The sequence below is a fragment of the Chiroxiphia lanceolata genome, chromosome 2, assembly GCF_009829145.1.
Source record: "Chiroxiphia lanceolata isolate bChiLan1 chromosome 2, bChiLan1.pri, whole genome shotgun sequence".
NCBI classification, from domain to species: domain Eukaryota; kingdom Metazoa; phylum Chordata; class Aves; order Passeriformes; family Pipridae; genus Chiroxiphia; species Chiroxiphia lanceolata.
In genome coordinates this window covers 104,916,581-104,941,750 of record NC_045638.1, presented here as the reverse complement: position 1 = coordinate 104,941,750, position 25,170 = coordinate 104,916,581, and the positions used below count along the sequence as shown (strand labels likewise).

At 44.8% G+C, this 25,170-nt stretch overlaps 1 protein-coding gene and 1 long non-coding RNA gene across 2 annotated transcripts in view; one reads left to right on the top strand and one right to left on the bottom strand.

The window, feature by feature from the left end:
* Positions 1–507: 507 nt before the first annotated feature.
* Positions 508–21,467, top strand: LOC116783355. Its single transcript, XR_004355649.1, has 3 exons — positions 508–612; positions 9,885–9,890; positions 21,457–21,467. It is a non-coding gene; the product is annotated as an uncharacterized LOC116783355 (long non-coding RNA).
* Positions 16,817–25,170, bottom strand: part of APP (amyloid beta precursor protein) — a 204,558-nt gene continuing 196,204 nt past the window's right edge. Inside the window, 2 exon segments of the mRNA XM_032680859.1 lie at positions 16,817–18,081; positions 24,478–24,624. Of these exon segments, the coding sequence (XP_032536750.1) occupies positions 17,980–18,081; positions 24,478–24,624 (249 nt within the window). The 3' untranslated portion in view covers positions 16,817–17,979.

Below are 25,170 nucleotides of genomic sequence, written 5' to 3'. Positions count from 1 at the left end.
TGAAACTGTCTCTCCTAAGCTGTTGAGTGAAAACTCCACTCTCAGGTGCCCCCTGCTTGGCTAATAGATTTATTTACTCTGTAGCTCTGTCCCAACCCCATCTCACTGTGAGTCATCCCACCGCTGAGATCAGTGAAAACTCTCATGCACTGAGCCAACATATTTTCACTGACCTGCTGCCTTGCTTTAGTCAGAGAATTACCTGCTGCTCCTGGGGCAACAGCCTGATCTTGTTGCTACTCATTTCGTTTTTTGAAAAAAATTAAACTAAACCACATAAAGGGGGTCTATTTTCTTCAGGGTACTGTGGTAGCCCCCTTACAGATGACAGGTTATATTGGATTTGCATGGCAAGGTTTCAGTAGCAGGGGTGCTACAGGTGTGGTTTCTCTGAAAGGGTGTCAGAAGCTTCCCCAATGTCCAAGAGAGACAATGCCAGGCAGCTCCAAGATGGACCCACTGCTGGCCAAGGCTGAGCCCATCAGTAACAGTGGTAGCACCTCACAGAATCACAGAATTGTTAACGTTGGAAGGGACCTCTGGAGATCATCCAGTCCAACCCCTCTGCCAAGGCAGGGTTGCCTGGAGCAGATGACACAGGAACGTGTCCTGGTGGGTTTGGAATATCTCCAGAGAAGGAGAATCCATGACCTCCCTGGGCAGCCTGTTCCAGTCATCTGACACCCTCAGTGTAAAGTTCTTCCTTATCTTGAGGTGGAATTTCTTGTCCTCTAGTTTATGGCCATTGTTCCTTGTCCTATCACTTGGAATCACCAAAAACAGTCTGGCATCATCCTCTTGGCACTCATATTTGAGACATTTGCATGACCTGATGAGATCCCCTCTCAGTCTTCTCCAGACTAAACAGGCTCAGTTCACACAGTCCCTCCTCATGAGAGAGATGCTCCAGACCTCTCATCATCTTTGTGGCCTCTGTTGGACCCTCTCCAATAGCTCCTTGTCTTTCTTGTACTGAGGAACCCAGAAGAGGACACAGCATTCCAGATGTGCCTCACTAGGGCCAAGTAGAGGGGGAGGTTCACCTCCCTGGACCTGCTGGCCACACTCTTCCCAATGTATCCCGGGATACCATTGGCCCTCCTGGCTGCAAGGGCACACTGCTGGTTTATGGGCAACTTGTCATCCACCAAGACTTCCAGGTCCTTCTCCACAGAGCTGCTCTCTAGTAAGTCAGCCTCCAGCCTGTACTGGTACTTGGGGTTATTCTTCCCCAGATGCAGGACCATACACTTGCCCTTGTTGAGGCATTAAGGCATTATGACCTTGGTCATAATGTTCTTCAGTAGGGGTGAAAAAAACCCCTGCTGCGTGTTTCAGTGCCCACCTCTGACTACCACAGTGGTGAATGAGCCCACAGCTCCAGCATCTTTAACAATGGACCAGCTAATGTCTTCTTGTGGAGACAAGAAAGGGGGAGAAATCTGAGAGTCTAGTCAGGAATTCATCATCTTCAGGCTTCCTGAGCCTGCTCTTCCTTCCCTAAGCCTTCCAGCCTCCCCATCTCCTCTCAGGGCCAGGAAGCTTTCCCTGACAAGTCCACGGGGTAAAGCCCAAAAGAGAATTTAACTCCTGGCAGTTGCCTGGTAACTGGAGATGTAACATCTCTCTGCCTTTAGGTAGCACCAGCAGAGAGACCTGTTATTAAAAAGACCAAGGTATTTTCTCATTTTCTATTTGTAAAGTTGCCTTGGTCCTGCTGACTACAAATCTTATTAGAGCATGGGGTTCTAACTGGGATTTGAATGCCACAGTACCTTAAAGACTGTGTAAAAAAGGCAACCCCACATTCAAAGCCTTTTTAGTGTCAGAAGGCCCTTGTTGGTAGGGAGAGAGCAACTAGACATGCAAACACAGGTGTGAATCAAAAGTGACAGCATAGGTGGTCACATCATACAGCTGAGTGGTCAACACGAGGGATTCAAGCAAAGAAACAAGGTCTGCCCTGTCACATTCCTAATGGCTACTTGGAGACAGGTTTATTAATCTCTGGTCTAAACTGTAGCATCACAAAAGCCATCTGCAACAGCGGTGTTCAGCAGCTGGTCCCCAGATTTCACTACCTGGCATCCATCCACCTCAGCACTGATAGATCATCTCTCTTTGCCACTGTGTGGTGGCCAGATGACCCAGGCCACAGCAGCTCACTCATCCTGGACTTGGATCTGCACTCGGGGGAGAAGCAAACCGTTAGCTCAGCCTGAGGCACAGCGCTCCTGTGGCAGTGTTAGGTATGGCTGCTCCTGTTCTTCCATCACTCCCACACTGCTGCATTTAAATCTGATCAGTGAAGGGAACACCAACCACTCACACCCTTAACCTTCCCCTGCTCAGAGTTTATTCCATGTCAACACTGTTGTGTTACTCCTCTCTTTTAGAACCTGTTCCTGCTCCAGAACTACCATAATTTAAATTTTCATATTAATTTTCTAATGCACATAGAGCAGGAGATGAGAGCAGCAAAACGACCACACCAATGACCTCTGCTGCCAGCCCATATGAATATACCTCCCCAGTGCTCCCAGTGCTGGCTGACTGCAGAGTGGTCCAGGGGGAATGGGCTTAATGCTGTAATTAGGCAGCTCCTGGGGTGGCCAGCACTGCCAAGCTCCCAGGAGTGTAAGTGCTCTCTTTGCCTTTCTCACTTTCTGCAGTCACAGAGACCTGTGGGGTTTCTTTTCCTTCCCCTCCCCCACCCTAAGGTTGTTTGTAACATCACAAATGCCCTCCTGAATCAGATTAATGGGCCATCTCTGCCACCCAGCATCTCAACTCTGACAGTGCCAGCGGGAGATGCCATTTAGGGTGAGCACGTGAGCCCAGCTCCCAGCGGCAGTCCTTCCTCCTCCCCATGTTCCCTAGTGCTGTATTTGGGCTGTTTGAGGGTACATCCTTGCCTAGTCCCTTTGGTATTTATTTATGGACCTGTTGATGAATTCTTCTAGTCCCTTTTTGGACCTGATGGTCCTGCCTGTCCCCTGGGCTCCTGAGGCAGTGAGTGCAGTGACCACCTGCTGTGTCCAGATGCACTTACTTTTCCCAGGGACTGATGGCCCAGGAGGTTCAGCAGGTGCCCCCAAACTCTGGCTGTGCACAGAGTGGTGGATAACTCTTCTGCATTCAGCATCACGATTTTGTAAACCTGGGGTCACAACCCCCCACCCTGAGGCCTCTCCAAATGATGCTCTCTTTGCTTTTTTCCAAGTGGTTGATGGGTTCTTTATATTCCATACGATGGGGAAAATTGTTGGCCTATTAGTGTTAGGAAAGAGAATCTGTAGCTAACGTGTGGGATGTGTAAGTGCATTTGTAGGAGGTTAAAAATAGGATCCTGAAATGCTGATATCTTAAGCTGTGCATATTACATTTTTTTTTTCTGTCTCCTTACTGAGGTTTCCATAAGTTGACACGTGTGACTATTTCTGGTTCAGTTCCATATTGATGTTGAGTTACAGAGCCTTAGTCTGAAACCCTTCCTCTAATGAATGGGGCAACAGAATGTGGATTTTTAGACAGACTTTATTTTCCTGCTGTGTTTTGATCTGCTCAAACAAAACAAGAACTTCTCCTCATCCCTCTCTCTCCCCAGCTGTGCATCACACTGCTGGGTGAAGGGCTCACTTGTGGCTCATTTGAGGTAGGTACCAGCAGGCAAAATCTCTTTTTGTCTTGTAGTACAAGGCAAAATTGTCGTGGAGCATCAGTTAGCTGGGATGTCTCGGGAACTGCAAGTCAACCTCAATGTTTTCTTTTCTCCTTCTATCTCTCTCTACAAAACTACAATCAGGGTTCCCTGGGAAGGAGAAAGACCTTTCCTGGCACTTCCAGCAGTACACTGACAGTCAGCTCGAACCCTTAGTTTTTATTTTGATTGCCTCTTCCCTGGTCTTAATGTTTTATACCTTTACACCACCTTGCACCTATCCTGTCAGTACTGCATTTCTAAAATTCAGCTCCTATTTAGTTACAATGGAGTTACTCAGAGTGACCCAGAGCCTGTGGTGCACTGTGCCTGCAGATTGGTAGCACAGACTGTGCCTGCCTGGGGAAGGCTTGGATCTACTCTCCTCTGTCGCACACAGCCATGACTGAGGGACACACACATCTGGGTCTGCCTTCCCTGACTCAGCCCAGAAGCTCGGTCTCCTTCCCCACAGAGAGAGTGTAGGATGGCTGGTGTCCTAACTCACACCCAAACCTTGTGTGCTGCCAGTTTTCCTCCAGTGTGATAAGCAGCATCTACACACCAGCTGTCTAATTAATCGCTTGTAGGCATAGAGGTGAAGATGTTGTCTTACAGTTAGAATAGAAAAGAGGCAAACACTGCAGCTTCGCACCAATAAATGTTAATTGTTTATTGAAGAAGCTTTCTGAGGCAGCCATCAGAAGTTTTAAAAATGCCCTCACTGTCCAAGTGTTTTGAGCAGAAGCTTTAAACTGGTGCCTGTATAAATTCCTGCTTTTTTTTACCCTTGAGCTTGACTCTTCTAACTTACAAAGCCTCCAATATTTGCTAGCTATGTGCTCTAGTTTGGTACTCTGGCTCCCAGTTTTTAACCAGAGTCCTTGTCATAGAGCTAGTGACCCTTTCTACCACATCCTTTGTTGCTCCACTGCAACTTGCCTCATTTTAAATCTCTATCATGTAGCAATGCAAGTCCTGTGACCAAATGAATAAATTTGGGGTTGAGATGATTCATTTGAGATGACTGCAATGCATAGTGTAAAAGCATAAAAGCATTGACAAACTGCATGTCCTGGATTCACATAACCAGGATAGTGATAAGACCTAATGCAGCTTCTGCTTTTTGGTGTTATGTCTCCTGAATTCAAAGGCTGGTCCTGTACGCTTGTTACATGGGGAAAGTAGTTGCCATGAGCAAACTCAGGGCAGCCCAAAGGGCAAAAAATAAACCTGTAATTGTTTGTAACACAAAAGCAGATCTATGTTCCTGCTGAGCTGACTTAGGTTCAACCGCTTTTAGCTTGTTCCAGATTCAAGATGGGAACAACTGAAAAGCCACTTGGCATTTTGAGGGTTGTGCTAACATTTCTTACTGAGTGGGCATTAGGGGGGGAAAGGGAGAGGAGAGGAAGACAGGAAAGACTGACTATGTCTCACATCTGTAAAAGAGACACCACAGTGACTCTAATGGTTTGGTTAGATACTGCTGTGTGGGGGTTTGAAACAACCCACCTGAGAGCCTCCATGTCCCCTGCTGACATGTTTGTTTCTCAGAGGGATTTTGGTGTAAGATAGATCCCTTTCAGAGGACACGAACCTGCCAGGTCTGTTTCAAAAGTGCACCAGTGCCTGACATAGATGTAAGAGCCTAAACCACCAAGGGCCAAGGAAGGTGTAATCCAAGTAACCCTTGTTGTTCCATGCTTGTAGATTGAGTGTTACTCAGAAGTGAGAGAGTGGAGCAGGCAAATCTTAGAGGAGAGTGTAGAAAGTTCTCCTCTGAGGAAACAGAGTGGAGGAAGATGACAGACAAGCATTCTGATGCTTTTGTACTGACAGTATATTTGCTACAGTGACAAAAGCATCAGTGATTAACCATGCAATCCACTCCAGGTGATCAGTGTGTTTGTGGCCCTCATTGGTGACAACCATGAGCTCCCTGGGCTGGATACCATGGGAGGACTGGCACCCTGTCAGTGGCACACAGGGCTCCCCTTCCAGCTGGAAACATCCATTTGACTTCCACCACGAACATTGTGAGGGCTTGGAAAGAACAATACTAACAGAGCTATAGAATCCAAGGCTGGGAGTAGATGCCATGGGTGACAGGAGTCCTTCTGCAGAGATGTCCATGACTATGTGAGGGTCCACGACGGCCTGTATATGACCAGGCAGTCTTGGTGGTCAGTGCAGTTAGGGTCTCCCTGAGCTAAGCTCAGGATGGGAAGGTGAGCACTGCCAGCAGCTCCCACAAAAGAGAGCCTGGAGAATTGTCTGACAAACTCTGGGCACTACCTTTCCCTGGCAGTCTGGCCCACCCTAAACTGTGTGATGGTTGACTGGCAGGACTGGCATGGTGAGTTGCTTCAGGGCAGTAGCTCTACTACTGATCCCAGGGATAAGCTCCTAAAAGGTGACATGGAACACCAGAGTCTACTCACAGCTGATGACCGGGGCTGTGGCCTCTCACATCCAGAAGCTTTGCCAGGGTGGTGCAGCTGCTTGTGCCCCCACGGCTGTGGTCACACTCAGGCAAGGCGTGGTGGCCACCCAGGAGGAAATCCTGCCAGCCCCATCCTTTGGGAAAAACAGTCCAGGACAACAGACATCAGGTACTGCATTCAGGACTAACCTCCCTCCCTTGGCCCACAGCCCCTTGGGAGATCTCACTCTCCAAAGAGGAGCAGGGAGGTGGGTGGAGAAGCTGGCTTTGTGGTGCCACTCAGGAGCAGCACCAGGAAAGACAGAAGTAGAGATTTTTCTGGCATGAAGCCTTAAAATGGAGATGATGTGCGTACAAACTGAAGTGGGCAGTGACACAGTGACAGAAAACAGATGAAAGGACGCTGCAGTACTTTCTAGAAGGGGTGGTGTGTGAGTGAGACAGGGTTTGATGGGGTCACTTGGCTCATGAAAGTGCCAGACTGTACGTGCAGTTGAATTGTTTAGCCCTGAAGGCTGGATTATAGATACTCTGAAATAAACACCTTGAATTTAGGTCGTAATGGGGACGTGAGATGCCTCAGGACCAATTGCTTTGATCAGCAGATCCACACTTATTACTCTGCATTAATTGCTAAGGTAGGCTGAGCCAGATGTCACACCAGCTTTCTCTTCATCAAAAGCAGCAGCAGAACGAAGTTTCCAATGCATCTCAGCCCTCATTCCCTGCAGAACAGCTTTTGTATTTCATGGTTCCCCTGCTCTCTTTTCCAGTTGCCTGAACAGCTCTGTCTAATTCACCCCTGAAAGAACTTGCTTTTCTTTTTTCAATATTGAGACCTATGCACTCCCCACTTTCATGAAGTCCTGAGCTGAACGCCCCTAAGCTGGAAGCAAAACAAAATGAAAAATGTTATATGTTTACAGAGACAACACCTTGCCTGATTTTAAATTAATGAAGACCTTTGCACTCAGATAAGAAAAGGCTATCTATGCTCATTGAGGTCTAATTATTTACTGTTGAAGAAGCTCTGATTTTTGACCAGAGTTTCCTTCCTAAGTGCCATCAAAACAGATTAAAAAATATCACTTTCAAAGAGCTTACAGTTGATGTGGTCTGTAGCCAGGTTGGAGGAAAATAATCAAAGCAGACTTATAAACAAATCCATGGGTTCGTGTTAATGGAGCCAGGGTTTATTTTGAGTGTGTAATAGTCTGCTGCACCATAAAACTGAAAGAAACATTACGCACTAGCAAAATGTTGAGGACTTTATTGTGTACATTATGAAGTAGTTTAGTCAAAAGCATATGGAGCCATTTAAAATGCCATTCAGCAAACATTGACTTACCTACGCTGTGCACGTATTTGGTGTTTTAGAGAGAGATGCATCTACAAGTGTGTACTCTTAACGTGGCTGACTGTGAGATAGAGACTTACTTTGACTTGCACCATTTCCTGAGTGGTGTAGTTAAATTTGAACTTTTAATATAAAAGCCTATGTTAATGAGAATCTTGTGTATTTTATAAAGCTCTGTAGAGCTGCAGACCTCAAAGGACTCCCAAGTATTTAAAAATAGAAATAATAGTATCTTCCTTCCCAGCCAACACAAGAAATTGTTTGATTACGTATTAGCTGTGTTTGCGTTTTTGCTTAATGTCAGATTAAGAAAGGGAGTTTTCTGGGGGAAAAGTGAATCTTTATGATCATTTCTGAGTCTAAAACCCTGACTCTTGGTGTCTTGCCTGCACACAGGCATTGCATTTTGAACAAGTATGTATTTTAGGTATGCTAACTTGGTAAGATTTCTGACACAGAATTTCTTTCTTTCACAAGCATGCTATGGACGTGGTTTGGGTTTTTTTAAGGGCCATTTTACAATGAGAAAAGGGCAATATGATCTTTTGCTCCGTGTCAGCCTCAGCAGCTTCAGGGATTTCATTTGGGCTGATGATGGACTGGATAATCTAACCCTGGTGCTTTGACCACAGAATCACAAGCAGCTGTATCCATGTGACTGCAGCCGAGTGCTTGGAAGTGAGATGTGAGTAGACCTTCAAGGTCCTGAAATGGAAAAGCAGATAAGAATGCATAATATATTAAAGTCTCAGGATCTTGCATTGCTCAAGCACATGTTTCGAATGCACAGGACTGTGAATGCTGCAGAATGCTGCTTCTTTCAGCTAACCTTGTTACAGCTCTCACACAAAGCCATATGCCAGGGCTCATGACTTTAGGCAGATCAATACAAGACTGCTGTACATAAAAGCTGTGGGTTTGGGGTTTTTTTTAATGTCTTTGGTTCCCAAGCCTCAGATGAGTTCTTACAGTCAGGCTAATGATTGGAAAGCCCTTTAGAGCAAACCAGTAAGAAAAACAGAGGATGTGGGTGTTTATTCCGTATCCTCGGGGCTTCAGAGCTCTGTCTTTGCTTCCTCTTAAAGTAGGGCAATAAATCTTTCCCAGAAAGTAGGTTTGTGTGTCTCCTCCTTCCAGAAACTGTGCAAGGTTTACTTTTCTGCTCACAAATACAGCTGAGGTTTTTTCTCCTCGTTTATTTTATATTAAACTGATTTTTAAAACAGAATTCCACAACTTCCCCCATCTGGATGAAAAACCCCCAAACTCTCATGACTACATTACAGAGACCTTATTAAGCTCTTTTTTCCTCCAAAGCTCAGTTAAACTTTATGACATGAGATGGCATAAGCTGAGCAGAAGACCCCCCCTCCCCATGCTGAACTGCCATCCTTCTGTGCAGGCAGGCTGCTGTGCTGCAACAAATGGGAAAAGCAGGTTTGTCAGCTCTGCAGCTGAGGCCTTGAGCCTTCTTGTGCCCTGTATGCTGAGGAAGGCTCCTGTCACTGGGCTTATTGTAGAATGGAAACTGTGATGAGATTAACTAACTCTTCTTACTCTGAAGTCATGAAGAGCTGTATCTCTTCATTATGGTACACTGAATGGACCCAAGTTGGTAGGTGGGCATGGTGCTAAGCCCACAATTCAGGAAAGACAGGAAGGAAAACTGGCTTCCTTGGCACATCTCCCTGAAGAGTGGTAGGAAGGGTGGGCACCACCTGGTCTCATTATACCATTGTACTCCTTCTGTCCCAGGAGCAATCTTGTGAAATCACAGGCATCTTCCCAGGACGGGATTCGTGTGGTTTTACTGCAAAGGCAGGAGGGATTTACAGTCTGACAGAGTTTACCTTGGGGTGGCAATATGGGTGAGTGGGGTGTGGAAACTCACTGAACTTGAGCCCATTCCCTCGACCAGGATCTGAGGTGCATAGAGGCTGGTCTATTGTAACTGTGACTGTCAGCCATCCCATAGATTTCTAAGTGCTGCTTTTTTAACGTGGTTTTACAGAGAGAAGTCCGAAATGCCACTTACTGCCACTGTATTGAAATTACTTTTCTGTCTGTAGTTCAGATTTGAAAGCAGAAACCACTTTCAATCTGCATTTATATTGTTTAGCTTAACCACAAGGTCAGTAGCAAATTCAAGTAGAATCATGCCAAATCCTGATTCTTTATTTATATTGCCAGAAGCCTAGAGAAGGTGGGAGGAATCTGCAAAATTATCATTCTTATTTGCATTATGTTGTTTAATCATTATGTTTAAGCATTATATTATTTGATCAAAGTCATGCTCGGAATGATGATTCAGTCCTTTGGTGGGACTGATATACTTTCAGACAATTTAGAGTTGATTCTCAGACATGTCACTCTCCTAAAAGCGTTGTGTTTTACTGTTATGATTCTCTGTCACAGAAGTGATTCTGCATTAAAATGTCAATACAGGCCAAAGGCAGTAGCAGTTATCTTGGCTAGACAAACTCTGCTGTGGCATTTTTATTATGTAGAGGGCCTATATGCCTGCATCTCATCAAAGCCTCACCTTGCACTACTGTACTCTAGATGGGCCTATCTGGACCAGGGGTGGTGGATGTTAAATGTTCTCCAAGGTTTGTACCATCTACCACACACTCAGTCATAGAATCACAGAATCATAGAATTGCTTAGGTTGGGAAAGACCTCTAAGATCATTGAGTCGACCTGTTCCTCCAGCACTGCCAAGGCCAGCCAGGTCCCCGAGTGCCACATCTACGTCTTTTAAATCCCTCCAGGGATGGTGACTCTACCACTGCCCTGGGCAGCCTGTGCCAGGGCTTGACAGCCTTTCCAGTGAAGAAATTTTTCCTAAATGTCCTGTGGCACAACTTGAGGCAGACTCCTGTTGTCCTGTCTCTTCCTACTTGGGAGAAGACACCAACCCCACCTCACTACAACCTCCTTCCAAGTAGTTGTAGAGCGTGATCTCCCCTTAAGCCATCTGTACTCCAGACTAAACATCCCCAGCTCCCTCAGCTGCTTCTCATAGGACTTGTGCTCCAGACCCTTCCCCAGGACTGTTGCCCTTCTCTGGACACGCTCCAGCACCTCAATGTCCTTCCTGAAGTGAGACATCTGGACAAAGTGAGATATCTGGGGTGGAACACAGTGGATATCTAGGAACCTCCTATACCCTTCCCCAGCCTTCCATTTTTGGTCACCATGGGAAGCAGAGTGCTGGGCTTAGGTGGACCTTTGCTCTGACACTGTATACCCATTTGTGTGTTTCTCCTATTCCGTATTTCTTATTCTCTGGATTGGTTTAGGAGAGCTTTGGTCATGCCAGTACTACGCCGTGCCAAACAGAATTTTCTCTCTCTGCTTTGAGCCTCCATTGGTGTGTACTACACCCTTTGGAAGGTGTCCTCTGGTCCCAGCTTAGAGCACTGACTATGCATTGGAGAGGGTTACAGCAGGGATATGGTTGTTTCTGGATAAACTACTGATCATAAATGGGATTTGAATCATGGACAAAACCCTTCTGTGGCTCCAGGCGTTTCCTTCTCTCAGAATAGGTTGAGTTGCTCCACTCTATATGGGCACATGACAACTTAGGATGTGTCAACACCTTTGATAGAGGATGTCCTGACACCTTCTCTGGACCAGGCCAGAACTGTGATGTTCAGGCTGTCCTGGGCAAGCAGCAGAGAAAGGATTGGCCAGCCCATCTGGAGGGAAAGCAGTTTTTCTTTGCTGTCACTGGCTTGCTCCTACTGACTTCCCCTTCATTTATGGGGGCTTTTAAGGATAACACCTATCCTGGGGCAGTGAATAGGGAATTTTATTCTCTATATCTAGTTTTTATATTCGTTTTTTTATATCAACCATGTAAAACTTAAGCTTTGCAAAATGCAGGCTGTTGACTATGATACTCTTGCAGCTACTGAATTTTGGCAGTCCACAGACTTTCACAGCAGATTTTCTAGCAATCCTATTGTCAGAACCAGCTAAGTGCCTCGGCAACGCAGATTTTCTGTGCCAGAGAAACAAAAGACAAACTGGACTACAACACTCAGTATAGGTAATGGGTACAAATGATATTTAAAAAAAAATACTGGGCTAATTGCAGTTCAGTCTTTTGTAGCTCATTGTTTATGTCACCTCTGGGGAGACTTTATGGTGCTGCAAATAAGGCATTTTTAATGATTGTACCTGTGAGGCAGGTCACGATCATCTTTTGTAGCACTGTGTCAAGATTGTCCTGGCAGCAGACCAGGGGCTTCATCCCGACTCCCCAGGTTCTAAATCCAGTCTGGCTGTGGTTCAGCTCCCCAGATCCAGCCCTTATAAGCCCAGAACCTCCAGGTGATCACTGGGCAGCATGTGTGTGAGGCGTGGAGTAGGATTCCAGTCCTCACGGATGCTGATGTGATTCTGTAGCATCAAACTAGTCAGGATTGGGCTGGATCCTCAATAAGCATAAAATGTTGGTGCATCCCTTAGTAGCCTGAACATTCCAGATGCTCGGGCCGGTAAAGGCTCGGTGAAGGAGCATCGACTTCAACATGGTTGGCATGGCAGGCACAGCCACACAGCAGGGCCAGATGCAGGGCTTGGAATGCTCCCTCCAGGCAGCCCCAGATGAGTGTCCTGGGTCTGCACTTTCATCCCAGCTGGGTGTCACTGTAATGCAGTGACAAGTGTCCGTGGCCTGCTGGCCAGCACAGTCCATGGGGGCATGGCCTCCAGCCCTCCCCACATGCCAACCAGCTGCTTCACACAAAAAAATTGTGAAAATAGACCGTGCTCTTTCTCTTACAAAGCAGGTTGAGAGATAAGGCTGTTAAAAGGAAAATAAAACCCACTTCAGCAGTGTTTATTTGTTCTAGATTTGCTTTTTTCCTTCCCAAGGGGCTCTAAAAAATCGAATTAAGATGCCAGAGCTCAGTTCCCTCCTGCCAGCCTGGCAGAGAGTGCTGCTGGCCATAGCTTGGGTTTGCTCCCATCTGGGTGCAGGGGCTGGAGGGGTGCAGAGCTTTTTCCATAAACCCTTTTTACAGGAGCAGCATATGGGGTAAATGGGATTTTTTTTTCTGTTTTTTTCCCCAGTCTAATTAAATGGAAAAATGATCCTGTGCTTGAAATGTACTCAGAGCCGTAGCCCAAAGTAGAGCTTGGGCATAGCTAAGTGGACTTGGTGCGGTGCTCAGGGACTCAAAATAGCCATAATTACCACATCCTGTTTTGGACCAGCAGCAGTGTCACAGATATTTCAAGGATCTGCTTCCTGCAGGTGCCGGTCAGCCCCTGCTGAGGAGTGTCTGCCAGGTGCCAGCTAGTTTTTTTCCTCTCTCTCTCTCTTTCACTTATTAATTAGCAGCACTCAAAAAGACCAATGCCTACCTTTTGATCCAGGTCATATCCTATCTGAAACTGATATGGATGCTTTTCTCCAGTGATCTGCCTTAGAAAAACTGGGTAACAAACATGGAATCATAAAATAGTTAGGGTTGGAAGGGACCTCTGGAGCTCATCCAGTCCAACCCTTCTGCCCAGACAGTGTCAGCTAGAGCAGGTGACACAGGAACACATCCAGGTGGGTTTGGAATGTCTCCAGAGAGAGAGGATCCACGATCTCCCTGGGCAGCCTGTTCAGTGCTCTGCCACCCTCAGTGCAAAGAAGTTCTTTCTCATGTTGAGGTGAAACTTCTTTGGTTTTAGTTTATGGCCATTGCTCCTCGTCCTGTTGCTGGGCACCACTGAAAAGAGTCTGGCACCACCTTCTTGGCATCCACCTTGGAGATATTTTTGTGATCCCCTCCCAGTCTGCTCTTCTCCAGACTCAACAGGCCCAGCTCCTACAGTCCCTCCTCATAAAAGAGATGGTCCAGACCCCACACGGGAGGCACTAGTTAGGGAGACTCACTCTCTAATTCAGTGTCCAAATTCAGCTTTAACTAAGAATCTCTTTAAGTCCAGAATATTTCATTACCTCTTTATAATGTCCAATACTTCTACTTGGAACCTTAAAAGATTTTCCTGTATAGTCAGCCAAATAAATTTCCCAGGACTGTAGAAAGTTGCAGGGAAGATTTAATGCTTGCTTTTTCTAGGAAGGAGGTGGAAGAGAGAATTACTGGGAAGCAATGAGAAAGAAGAGCCATCCTGGCCTGACCTAATCGAGCCCCTTATTTCAAAGTGGTGGAAAAATTGCAGAGAAACACAACCAGGACACTGCACACAGCGTTATTTGTAACCTGTTCTCATATGTCATTAGGATATTTTCAATCTCATTGCCTGGAGGCATTTTAACAGCAGCTTACCCACCACCCACAAAATCCATTAGGCTTAAACAATAAAAATGAGCCATTTGGCTGCACAGTGAAGGCCCCAAAATTGCTTTGGTAAGTGCAGATATAATGAGGATGGAGACTTTGGAGCTGTGCAAGGATCATGACAGACCTAATGGAAAATACAGCTGCTGTGAGCTGTTCTCCACAAGGGCAACACCAGGCCTCGGTTTGCTTTTCCTAGACCAAGGATGGCTGGAGAATCACAGCATCATCAAAGCTGGAAGACACCTTCAAGATCATCTAGTCCAACCATCACCCCAGCCCCACCATAATCATACCTAAAACCATATCCCGAAATTTTGGTTCTTCATTTTGATTTGGAGAGCCAAATTTAACAAGAGGCAGGTGCTGAAAACAGAGCATGGCATGCATGCACGTGTTTTTTGAGGTGGCTTCACCAGTATGTGTCTGACAATGTTCTGAAGCTTCACCTTGCATCTGGTACCCACTAACCTGAGTGAGCCAGTGCAAACCAACCAAGAGCTGCACCACCAGCATCATTAAATCCCAGCAGGTGTGTGAGAGGCTAAAAAGGCTGGGGCTGGCCCAGCACTGCCCCCACCAGCTCTGCTGATGGACCTGCAGTGTAAACACTCTCTAACCCCATTCTGTTTAAACGGCATAGCCTCGGACACTTTTACCATTAAATGTATCAACTCAACAGCCAGGGATATTTTTATTTATTCCCCCACTCCTCCAAGAGCAATTCCTCATGGCTAGGGAGTGGAATTTTGTTTCCAGCCCATAGATGCGTGCAGTGGCTCTGCTCAGTTTATTGCTGAAGTGGGTGATGCCCAATCAATCCCACAGTTGGGAGTGAGGCGCTGAGCTACTGTCCTCTGTCAGCTTTTCTACTTTATGAGCCCATCAAACTGTTTTTATTCATGCCTAATATAATCTTTCCACAATAAGGAGCTTGCATGGCTGGAGACGGGCAGGACCCTGCCGCTATTACCTGGGAACTGTGATGAATTGCTCGTCAGCTTTCAGGATTGCAGCAGCTGTGGGAGTGTTCCTCCTGAAGTTTCAGGAACTTTGTTCATGCCTTGTGCTTTCCAAGCACGTCACGGTGTGCATTTATTGCCTTTCTTTCAGGAGAGTATCTGTGTGGAGGGAATCATAAAACCTGATCACTTAATCAGTGCATAAAACTGAGTGATTTATTAACAGTTCATCCACAAGAGGCAAGCCAGGGTTTCACTGGACACATAACCCCACACCGGGAGGCTTGACTGTCTGGGAATTACTGCTCAGAGCAATTGCATTTTTCTATAACTGGGATTGCATGGGATTATGGTATTATAAATGGATTTGCTCTAAAGGCCAGTGGCCCTCTGTATCTTATGGATTACTCCAGCTTCTCCTAAAAGGAATTTTGATAATGCTTCTTTAATGAGACAGAGCTAAATTGAATTACATCCTGCCTTCCCTCCGAAGTGGGATCTTATTCTATGATACTGAACACACACACAGAAAAAAGTCTTATGTATTCCTTTGTAGGGGATATACGTGACCTATATAACAACACCTACACAAACAGACACAAACCTAACCCTAAATATCAGTAAAAGAAAAATGTTTAATTAGTTTTTTTGAGCAATTTGGAGCCTGAAGGCCTCTGCTCACCATCACACTTCATTCTGGCCCAACAGTTCAGTTTTAAAAACGGAGATGGTAAGTTCTCTGTGGATATTTTGTAAGTTCTTCATAATGCATGGATACTCCAGGGCCTGCAAATAAATCAAACTGTTTCCAGGGCTCTGATCCTTTGAGATGATTTCCCTTGATGCACCAGCGATGGAAGAGCAGAGGGAATAAACATCTGGTTGGTAACAGGCAATAGGAAGCTCTGCAGTTTTTCCCACTACTGGTTCATAGTAGCAGATGCCTCCTCATCATCCTGAATCTTTGCAGATGGCTTGTGAAACTCCCTGCCCTGGCTGTTCCCTCAGTGACTGAACACCCCTCCTGGCCAGTCGGCCAGCACAGGTGTGTCCCAGGCCAGCAGGTGAATTGGCTGAACAGGTAAGGTTTTGTGGAAGATCTTGGATGGGGAAGGGCTAGTGAGCTCAACAGGGCTGGAAACTCTCTGTTTTCTCCTAGCTGTGGTCTGGAGCAACTCAGCCACTCAAATGAGCTGTGCAGCTCCACTGCAGCCACACCTCACCTTGCTGCAGAGACAAAAGCTTTAGGCGATGTTGGAGAAGAGGCTGCCATGGCCTGTAGAAAAACCAAATTAAGAGGCTTTCCCTGGAGAGATCATACTGTCTTTATTCTATTCCTTGCTCTTCCCTCAAATGTAACCTATTCCCTCAAATATAACCTATTTGCTGTAGAGAAACAGTAATTTGCTTCCTTTTTCACACAACACACACCTCCAGTTTTATTCCACAACCCAGCTTGTAGCTCCATCAACTGATCTCCAAGCTCAACCTGAGGGGTCCTTTTTGTGAGCTGGGTCCAGAGGCCATCCTGAGGATCAGACCCACTAGCCCACTGTGGTCTCACCTCTCCGGGTAGACGAGCCCTATGTTGTGGATTATGTGCTCTCCCTGTGCTGCAGGTGTGCTCCCGGAGGGCCAGGAGCCGAAGGAAGTTCTCAGGTGGACAGTGGGCAGAAGGTGCTTGGCTGGGGTTTACGCACCACAGCTCCCCCATGGCTTTGCCCTCTCCCTGCAGCTTTTGGGAGCAAATTACCGCTGATGGTGTTTGACCCTTGCTGGGCACCTGCTGGGAGGCAGCAGCAGCAGGCTGGATGGTCTCGCAGCCTGTGAGGCTCCCGCTGGCCATCACCAACGGAGCACATTGCAGGGCATGGATCTTGCCAGAAAGCCATGGGAGCAGCAGTGGTGAGGGAGAGCTTGCTGGCAAATGGCTCCTAGGGATGGACTGGGAGATGGGAGGCTGGTTAGTCATCTGTGCCACGCTCCCCTGTGCGAGCGAGGGTGGCTGGTTGGCGCAGAAACACACCACTACAACAGGGCTCCTCCAGGAATGTATTTATTTACATTAAAACACTATTATACAAACTGAAAGAAAGAAAAAGGGAAAAAAATAGAAGAGACAACATCCTAGAGGAGAAGCTGTGCCAAAGTCAGCACTCCCCCTTCCCACCCTGTCTTGCTGCCGCCTGCCTTCTGCTCTGGTCTGACTGTGAGTGCCGCGATCCTTGTGGGAAAATCCCTTCCCAACCCCCTCTCAGTGTGAACATCCATGTATTCTGTTTAAATGGCTTTCAGAGATCTTTGTTTTCTTCCTCCAAAGAAAACTCTTGCCCACACGTTCTTTTCTTAATTTATTTATGTAACACAGTGTAGAAAGCTGTCAATTCATAAGCAATGGCTCTGTACAATCATCCTGCAGAGGACCCCTGTTAATTTTCGGCCAGCAGGCACTTCTCCCCCCAGAAGTGCTCACAATTAACAGGGACTCTTTTTAATTTTTTTTTTTTTTAAGATCAAAAAGATACATGGAAAAGAAAATAAAGTTTACTTTTCAATGCCTAAAGTGTGCACATAAAACAGGCACAAAGAAACGAATGTGTATTCCCATGATTTCTACATCACTAATACAGCAGGAGCAACAATCTGTACAATAAAATGCAGCTGCAGAGGAAAAGAATTTCAATAACTCATCTGGAATACTTTTTAAAAAATGTTGTTTTACTTTAAAATGCATAGTGATCAGAAAAAAATGCTCAGCAAAGAGAAGCAGCTAAACCCCACAGACACAGAAAGCATCCCCCATCAATTCTTAAAGCATATTTCAATTAGGACTTAATTTTTGTCACAAATCACAAGAATAATATACAACTGGCTAAGGAGCTACATGATAAATAATTGGGAAAGAGAATCTACCCATGCACTAGTTAAATACAGCTAACCTCTTTACAGTACACAAAAAACATTCATTAATAATGTAGTGTAAAGACTGAAATGTAAAGAGAAAGAGAGAGAAAATACATTACTGATTTTATTAATTCAAGTTCAGGCATCTACTTGTGTTACAGCACAGCTGTCAAAAGGCGAGAATGAGTAAATAATAAAACAGAGTGTTTTTCTTTCTTTCCACATTACTCTATAACTGAACACCGATGGGCAGTGAAGCAATCATTCTGCTGTCCAACTCATGAGGCTGCTGTGGTGTCCTAGTTCTGCATCTGTTCAAAGAACTTGTAGGTGGGATTTTCGTAGCCATTTTGCTGCATCTTGGAAAGGTGGCGTTCCTCTGGTGTCACTGCAGCATCCACCTGTCACAGGAGGGAACAACCAGGGTCAGATTCCTGCTTAATTCACAGCACAACCCATGTTTCCCCACCTTAGGGCCACCCAATGTACTTTGCACCCTTCCCTCTGTGTTCAGGCAGAAAGCATCCTCTGGTTCACTTTTTGAACAGAGTAATATGCAGAAGAAGATAAAGCACCAAGAACAACTCTGCAACTGATTTTTTTGCTGAAGGACTTCAAATCAGCAGTACCAGCTTTGGTTTTTGTTGTCTGGCTCGGGAAGCATGCAACTCCACAAGCAAAAAAGGGGATGTAGTTTGCATCTCTCCACTAGCCTCTTGTTACCAGGATTCCCCCCCCCCCCCCCTTCAGAATACACATCAATATCAACTGGATCTCAAAAGAAAAGAAAAAGCTCACTAAAAAGCTGCACTGGTTTTATTTCTATCTAACAAAATTTGACCTTTCTTGATTTCTTGGAAGACAGGCACAAAGACAGCTCAGTCAGGATTTCTCCACACAAATTATTTTCTTGCTTCTCTGGACATTATAGTAATACAAAACTCCATAAAATCAGAGTGCCTGAGAACAGGCTCTAAATCTTAACTAGGTATTTTACCTCTGCTGTCTGTAGGAGCTCAATAGATGTTTGTGTATTCAAAACCTACTGTATCCTGGCTATCTTGCTAAACCGGTATGAAAACAGAGACAAGAAAGTCTGCTTGGTTTGACAGCTCTTAAAAGCAAAGGCAAAAGTGAATTTTACATTGTCAAAAATTTAAAATCAGAAGGTGCCTAAAACTCTACCCTTAAATATTAGGTATGAACATTTTCCTGTGGGTTCCTGTGAATAGTGACCTCCAGGAAAAACAGCAATGCACTTTTAGCATCAAAAAAGATTTCAGGATAATGAAAAGTGTATTCTCTCAAGAAACCCTAACTTACTCTATCTAAGCTTTTAATAAAAAAGCAAAGGAGAAGTACTGATGTCTGATACTCATTCTAAACCTACTCTGCAATACTGGGAATATCTCATCTTAGTGAGGACAGACTATGACCTTTGGTAAGTTGTTCCCTGATACCCTTGAGAAAGATTAAAGGTACGTTCTTCCTTGACTGGGACAAACATAGGCTGCTCAGCTTACTTTTGCAGCTGTTCTTCCATTGTGGCAGGTTGTAACAGTACCTTTCCCACAGAACCACCAGAAAATGGTTCCTCTCAGAGCTATCTCCTCTTTATATCATCTTTTACTTGCTATTTAAGAGAAGAAATGGTTCTCTGTGTGGCACATGCATCGGATTGTTCAGATGAATTGCTAACCCCAAATCTGATACACTTTCATATCTGTGCCCCTTCTAAATCTCATTGTCCATGTCAAAACTGCATTTTCAATCAACACTGTATCTTCCATTAAGTACCTTTTTTAAACAACAATTACACATTTTTGTGAAATACCCAGCTTCAAGGGTTATATATTACTTTTGCTCACGAGTTCCATAGCTGGAAGCCCTGACCCTTCCAGCAAGCCATTGACTCCTGAGCGCAGGGAACAGGATGCCAGGCAGAAAGAGCACTGGGCTAGGCTGACACTGTGCTCCCTGTGTTTCCAATTCTGCAATATAACTTGCATTTTTAATACTGCCATTCACAGGCTTTCTCTATTTTTTAAGTTGCATTTGCATGCAGTAATTCTGTTATGCAACAACCCACAAATCCATCTACTTCTTCAATTCCTGTGATATGCTTTTAGGCAGCAAGTTTAGAGGTCACTCTTGCTTTATTTTTCTTGTTTGAGAAACCAGGGTGGAGGTGGAATAGTGTTTGTCTTTCCCTGCCCCTCTCCCTCTCCAAAAGTAACAAACTGTTCCATCTGAAGGATGCAGGCTTCCCATGGCCAGCCCACGTGAGTGCGGAGTGCTCAGCTCTGCTGTCAACAGTCACCTTTGATCCATCAAGGACAGGAGAACTGGGAATTTCACAGCCAGTCTCCTCTTCACCCGCCCACTCCCAAATCCCCCAGACATCCCTGAACAGCCACATGCTCACAGCCAGGGTACAGCTGTGCACTTGCACTGGTCTGTGCCTGCTGCTCCCGTGTACCCTTTGCCAGTGGTGGGACTGAGTGAGGGATGGTGAGACCCACCACACCTCACAGCACCCACCTCTGCAACCACCCCAGGGGCTGAGCTGTTTCACCTGTCCTTTTTTCACGGGTTACTAACTTCTCCTTGCAAAAAAATACACCATCTAGATCCATATGCAGTGGATCAACGTCTGGCAATCCCTCAATGCTACTGATGTGCAGCAGAGCACTTGTCTTCTGTGTATGGCAGCAGTGAAACAGCAGTAGGGCCTAACAAACCCATTCCTTATAGATTTTGTACAAACTTGCAAAAGGCCTAACCCCTGCCTTGAGCACCATGCAAATCTAACAGCATTAACTATTTCTCTTGTGACTATGTTGCCGTGTGCCATCTGCTCCTGCTGCTGAAGTTGTCACTACCACGGCTGCAAAGGCAAGGACAAAGCAGGGAAAATGGCAAATGTCCCTAGAGCCTTTTCAGCACCTACAGAAAATAAGAATAAAAGCAGGTCCAGAGGAAAAGCCACCCTTCCTTTCATTCTTGAAGGGGCTGCTGCAGCACCAAGTCAGCTCTGGTTCCTGCACCACTACTGGAGTATGTGGTGCTGCTCCAAATCAAGAAGTGAGAGTCTCACAACTCACAACTAAACCCACCAACAGATTCTTTTCTAGCATGAAATTAAAGCTCAATGTGAAGCTTTGGGATTGATGGACCAGGAATCCCTGGGTATCAACAGGACGTCCGAGATCATCTTCCTTCCTCCTGGGCTGGGATGCAAAAGACAGGGATGCCAGAACCTGTGCTGGACTTCTTCATCTTTAAGCTCCAAACAACACCGTATTTAACTCTGCCACCTGTTTTAGTTTGAGCCTCCCACTCAGCACTTCTTATTCAGGACTAGAAAATGTGAAAAGTACACAGCATAACCTGCTTGTAGGAAATGGGGTGAGACAACAACATAAATTAAAAAGGAATCAAAGTAAGGGCAAGGTAAAAGAGACTAAAGAACTGATGAGAAACTTGGAAGAAAATCAAGGAGGAGAAACAGATTAGGAAAAAAAATATGAGAGCAGTAGGAAAAGACTGAATTTTTACCACCTTTGCACAATATTCCATATTAAAAAGTCTCACTTTGATAAAACCAGTTTTTAGTGAAAATTCAATAACCTCTGAAATAGAGCATTTGGCATTTATAGATGAAAGGGACTTACTGAAGCTCTTACTTGCAGTCTTAGTAAATTTTTCTTTTAAATTTCACCTTTAAAATGACCAGTGCTGGTACCTCCTCTCTTTCCTGCAGCTGTCTGCTGCAGGGCAATCCATCTCTCTGCCAACCTACATGTGCTGTCACTCACCCTGAATGTCTTCTCTTCTATTCCCTTTTACCCATTCTGAGGCTGCCAAACTCCTCTCATTCCTCACAACCTCTGTCCTAGGTATTGCTCTGCCAAACAACATGCTTTGAACCCAATTATCTCCTTGTCAGTAAATCCCTAAAGCCCCTTACCATTTTAAGAAGCTTTTTGCACCCATTATGGAGGTGGCAGAAGCTGAACACAGTGTGTAAGAGGTGTGGGCACACTTCTCTTTTCTATGATGTGATGTCTCTTGAGGAAACTGCTCAGTCAGGGAAATAAACTCTTTTGAGGCTGTTTGCCCACCTATCCCCATCTGCAACTGTAGTGTCATCTCTGCTCCTGCTGTGAGCCCTCCTGTTGTCACCTCTCCCCACATTCTCCTGCTGGAGGTGCCCCCTCCATCAGGATATTCTTTGAACAGAATATCCTCAAAGAGGACAAGCTGAGACAATCAGCTGTTGCCCAGTGCACAGGAGAGGTGAGAATCTCTCTTTGCCACCTGCTTTCATGAGAAAATAACCTCCTGCAGACAGCTGGGGTGGGTGCACCAGCAAAAAACACAAAACATTTGTTGGAGCCCCTGTGTGCACACATAATAAGTAATTTTCAGTCTCTCAGTCATTTATTTACTTAACTTAAAGAGTACTCAAAGTTCTTAAGTTCTTTTCCTGGGGAGTCTGAACCACTTTGGAACATTTTTATTCTCAGACTAGGGAAAAAATTGTTATGACACTTCTAAATAGGACAAGTATATCCCTCCTCAGAGTTTCAAAAAAGGCTAACAGGATTTTTAATAACTTATTTTGTTAAAAAAATCAGAGTGAAATGAGAAAAAGTATAACAGAGTTGACTTTTTGGAAGTCAAGAACCCATGTGGAACAGGACCTGTTTTGTAATCTTGCATCCATTACCACAGCGTTAAATTCTCACTGCAACTTCCGACACGCAAAAAAGAGGTTGCAAGATTTGTTAAAATATACTCAGCCAACCTAGAGCTGATGTACAGTTATTTTTACACCAAGTGATTCTGCTCTTTCGTGCTTTTTATGCACAGCACATTAGAGGTGCACTGTGGCTAAATAAATTAATCCTCTTTAGAATGGAACAGCTTAATTTTGAAGACATTTTGATATTAAACATCAACTGCATACGGAACTTTGGGTGGGGGTTTTTTCGTCCCCAATGCAAGAGCTACAAAATTTTCACCAACTTAGGACAAAAATAGATGTTATGCCTTTCTTGCAGGCAAGAAGCTCAGACAGTGAGGCCATGCAGTCTGCCAAGACCACAGAGCAAGTCTGCCAGAAGGAGGAATCCTGGCTGCCAATGCCAGACACAATGCAGCAAATCCACAAGGTGACACCATCTCCAGGGTGATACTACAGACCAACCAATATTCTCAGTACATCTGCATGCTGGAGCTTTATGGTTTTATCTGTAAAATTTTTTAATCCCCAAGTGATGCTGTCATTTTGACGTGAGTTACTTATTCAGCTCGTGCATGTTATTTCTAGCCCAACATTTCCAAGTTCACTGTCACTGAAGACAGCTCGTGGAAATCCAGGATTACCTTTGTCATATCACTCTATCAGACAAAGCCCATCTGGAATTCTACGGTGGTACTGCAACAATGGTATGTCCACATTCAGTGTCTGATTTGGGGCTTTGGCCCAGCAAGCCTCCTGGCCTTTCTATTGTCACCTAACTCAGCCAAAGGAGAGCTTCCAGTGGCACAACCACTGGCAGCAGTTATCAGGACAGTGGTTTGAAACCAAAACCTGTTTCAATTCTCTACAAAACGGACTGAATGCTATCATACAGAAAGTTAAAGCTTAAGGGTCCCACTTGCCGTTTTCTATCTCTTGGTTGAAAATTCTGCACACCTTGGTATCTGTGCAAATCTCACCCTACATGGTTGGTGCTCTTCTGACCATGTCTCTTTGGAAGGTTTCAAACTACATGGACAACCACAGCATGGAGAGAGGGATGCACAAGCATGGGCTTAACACAAAGTCTTACCCAAATACTTTTAAGACCCTCCAATGACCCAGACAGGGGAATAAATGCATCCTGAAGCATGTGTGTCTCCAGCAAGACTAAATCAAGGTTCACTTGACTCCAGGTGAAACCAACATAAACTATGACTTGATCAAGACTTAAGTTTCAGTCAAAAATGTAAAATACCAAATCTGAAGGGCAAAAATATACAAGTGTCTTGAGTGCCTGCTAATACAAGTACTATCTAAAAATCAGACACACAGCAAACTAAGTAGGGGGAAAAAGTTACATTAACCTTGTTCCAGTTCTCATAATTAAGTTTTTCTACTTCTTTAAGAGATCTTGTCTTAAAGCCATGCAACAGTTGAAGTATTTTAAATTACTGTAAATTGACCACAAATTTCCTTGGCAGGCTGAGAAGGATTTTCACCTTGAAAATTCTACCTAAGAGTCTTATATACTACATTTTTTCTCAAATCTATGAGTTTCAGATTAGCCACAGATCAAAAAAGTTGATAGCAACAGAAAATCTTGTTTAGAGAACAGAGAATAATAAAATATCTGTATAGGGAAAATCCTTGCAATGCACAGCACAAGCCATGGAAGACCAGCCTCAAGTGTTAAAACTAAAGAAATCAGTGTGTGTGAATTCCCAAAACCAGATTTTTCATTTTGCCCAGTATCTGGTCACTGGCTACTGTCCTATTTCCAATAAAATGAACTTTTACATTATGAGGTGATTGGTCTAGGATAAGTCCAGAAGAGATTTCTGTGGTTTTATACCCAATGTAACATGATTCACATTGTGTCTGCATTTACTAAATAAAGCAATTTGACTCCACACTGCAGGATTCAACCATGACAATTCTGAATGTAGCCAAAACCACTGTTTCTTCCTTTGAAAATTAATATTTATAGAGCAGTGTGTTGACTGTGCTGTACAGGTGACACCAGTTGTGCTTGGAAGCCTTTTCTTACCTCCACAACCCCATGGTGAATAGATGTGTACTGCTTCTTCTTCAGCATCACCAAAGTAATGACAATCACTGTTGCTATGACAACACCTCCCACCATTAGTCCAATGATGGCACCTTTATTTGAACCCACATCTTCAGCAAAGAACACCTAGAAAAGAAGAACAAAGGAAGGTGGCTAATAAAAAAGCTCACTGTACATTTGACTAACCTGCCCGGTTGCCACAGCAATATGAAGCCTATTGAAGCATCAGTAATTAAACAGCACTGCAAGTCCTTCTAATTACTCAAACCTGGATTGCTGTGCCACAAAGTGCTCAAAGGTGGAGAAGAGCAATTTGGGAAACCTATATTGTCTGTGCTGTGGCTTAGTAGGGGACTCAGCTCCAGGCTCAGCTTCACACAGGTCTTGGACAGTAGCTGCCTTTTTTCCCTGAGGAAGCAAATCCAGCTCATTGCACAAAGACTGATGAGCTTTAGCAGAGGAACCCAGGAGCACACACATTTTCTTAGTTTTAGAATACTAATCATGAAAGTGTTCATAAATTTACATCTGTGTGGTTTGTTTGGACTATGACGCATTTTTTTCAATAAAGGAATAGTGAGAGACCTGTAGGACAACAGTGAAACCTGCACACAACGAGTTGGGAGAGAACTCTCACACCGAGGAGACAAGTCAACAAAAATTAACACACTG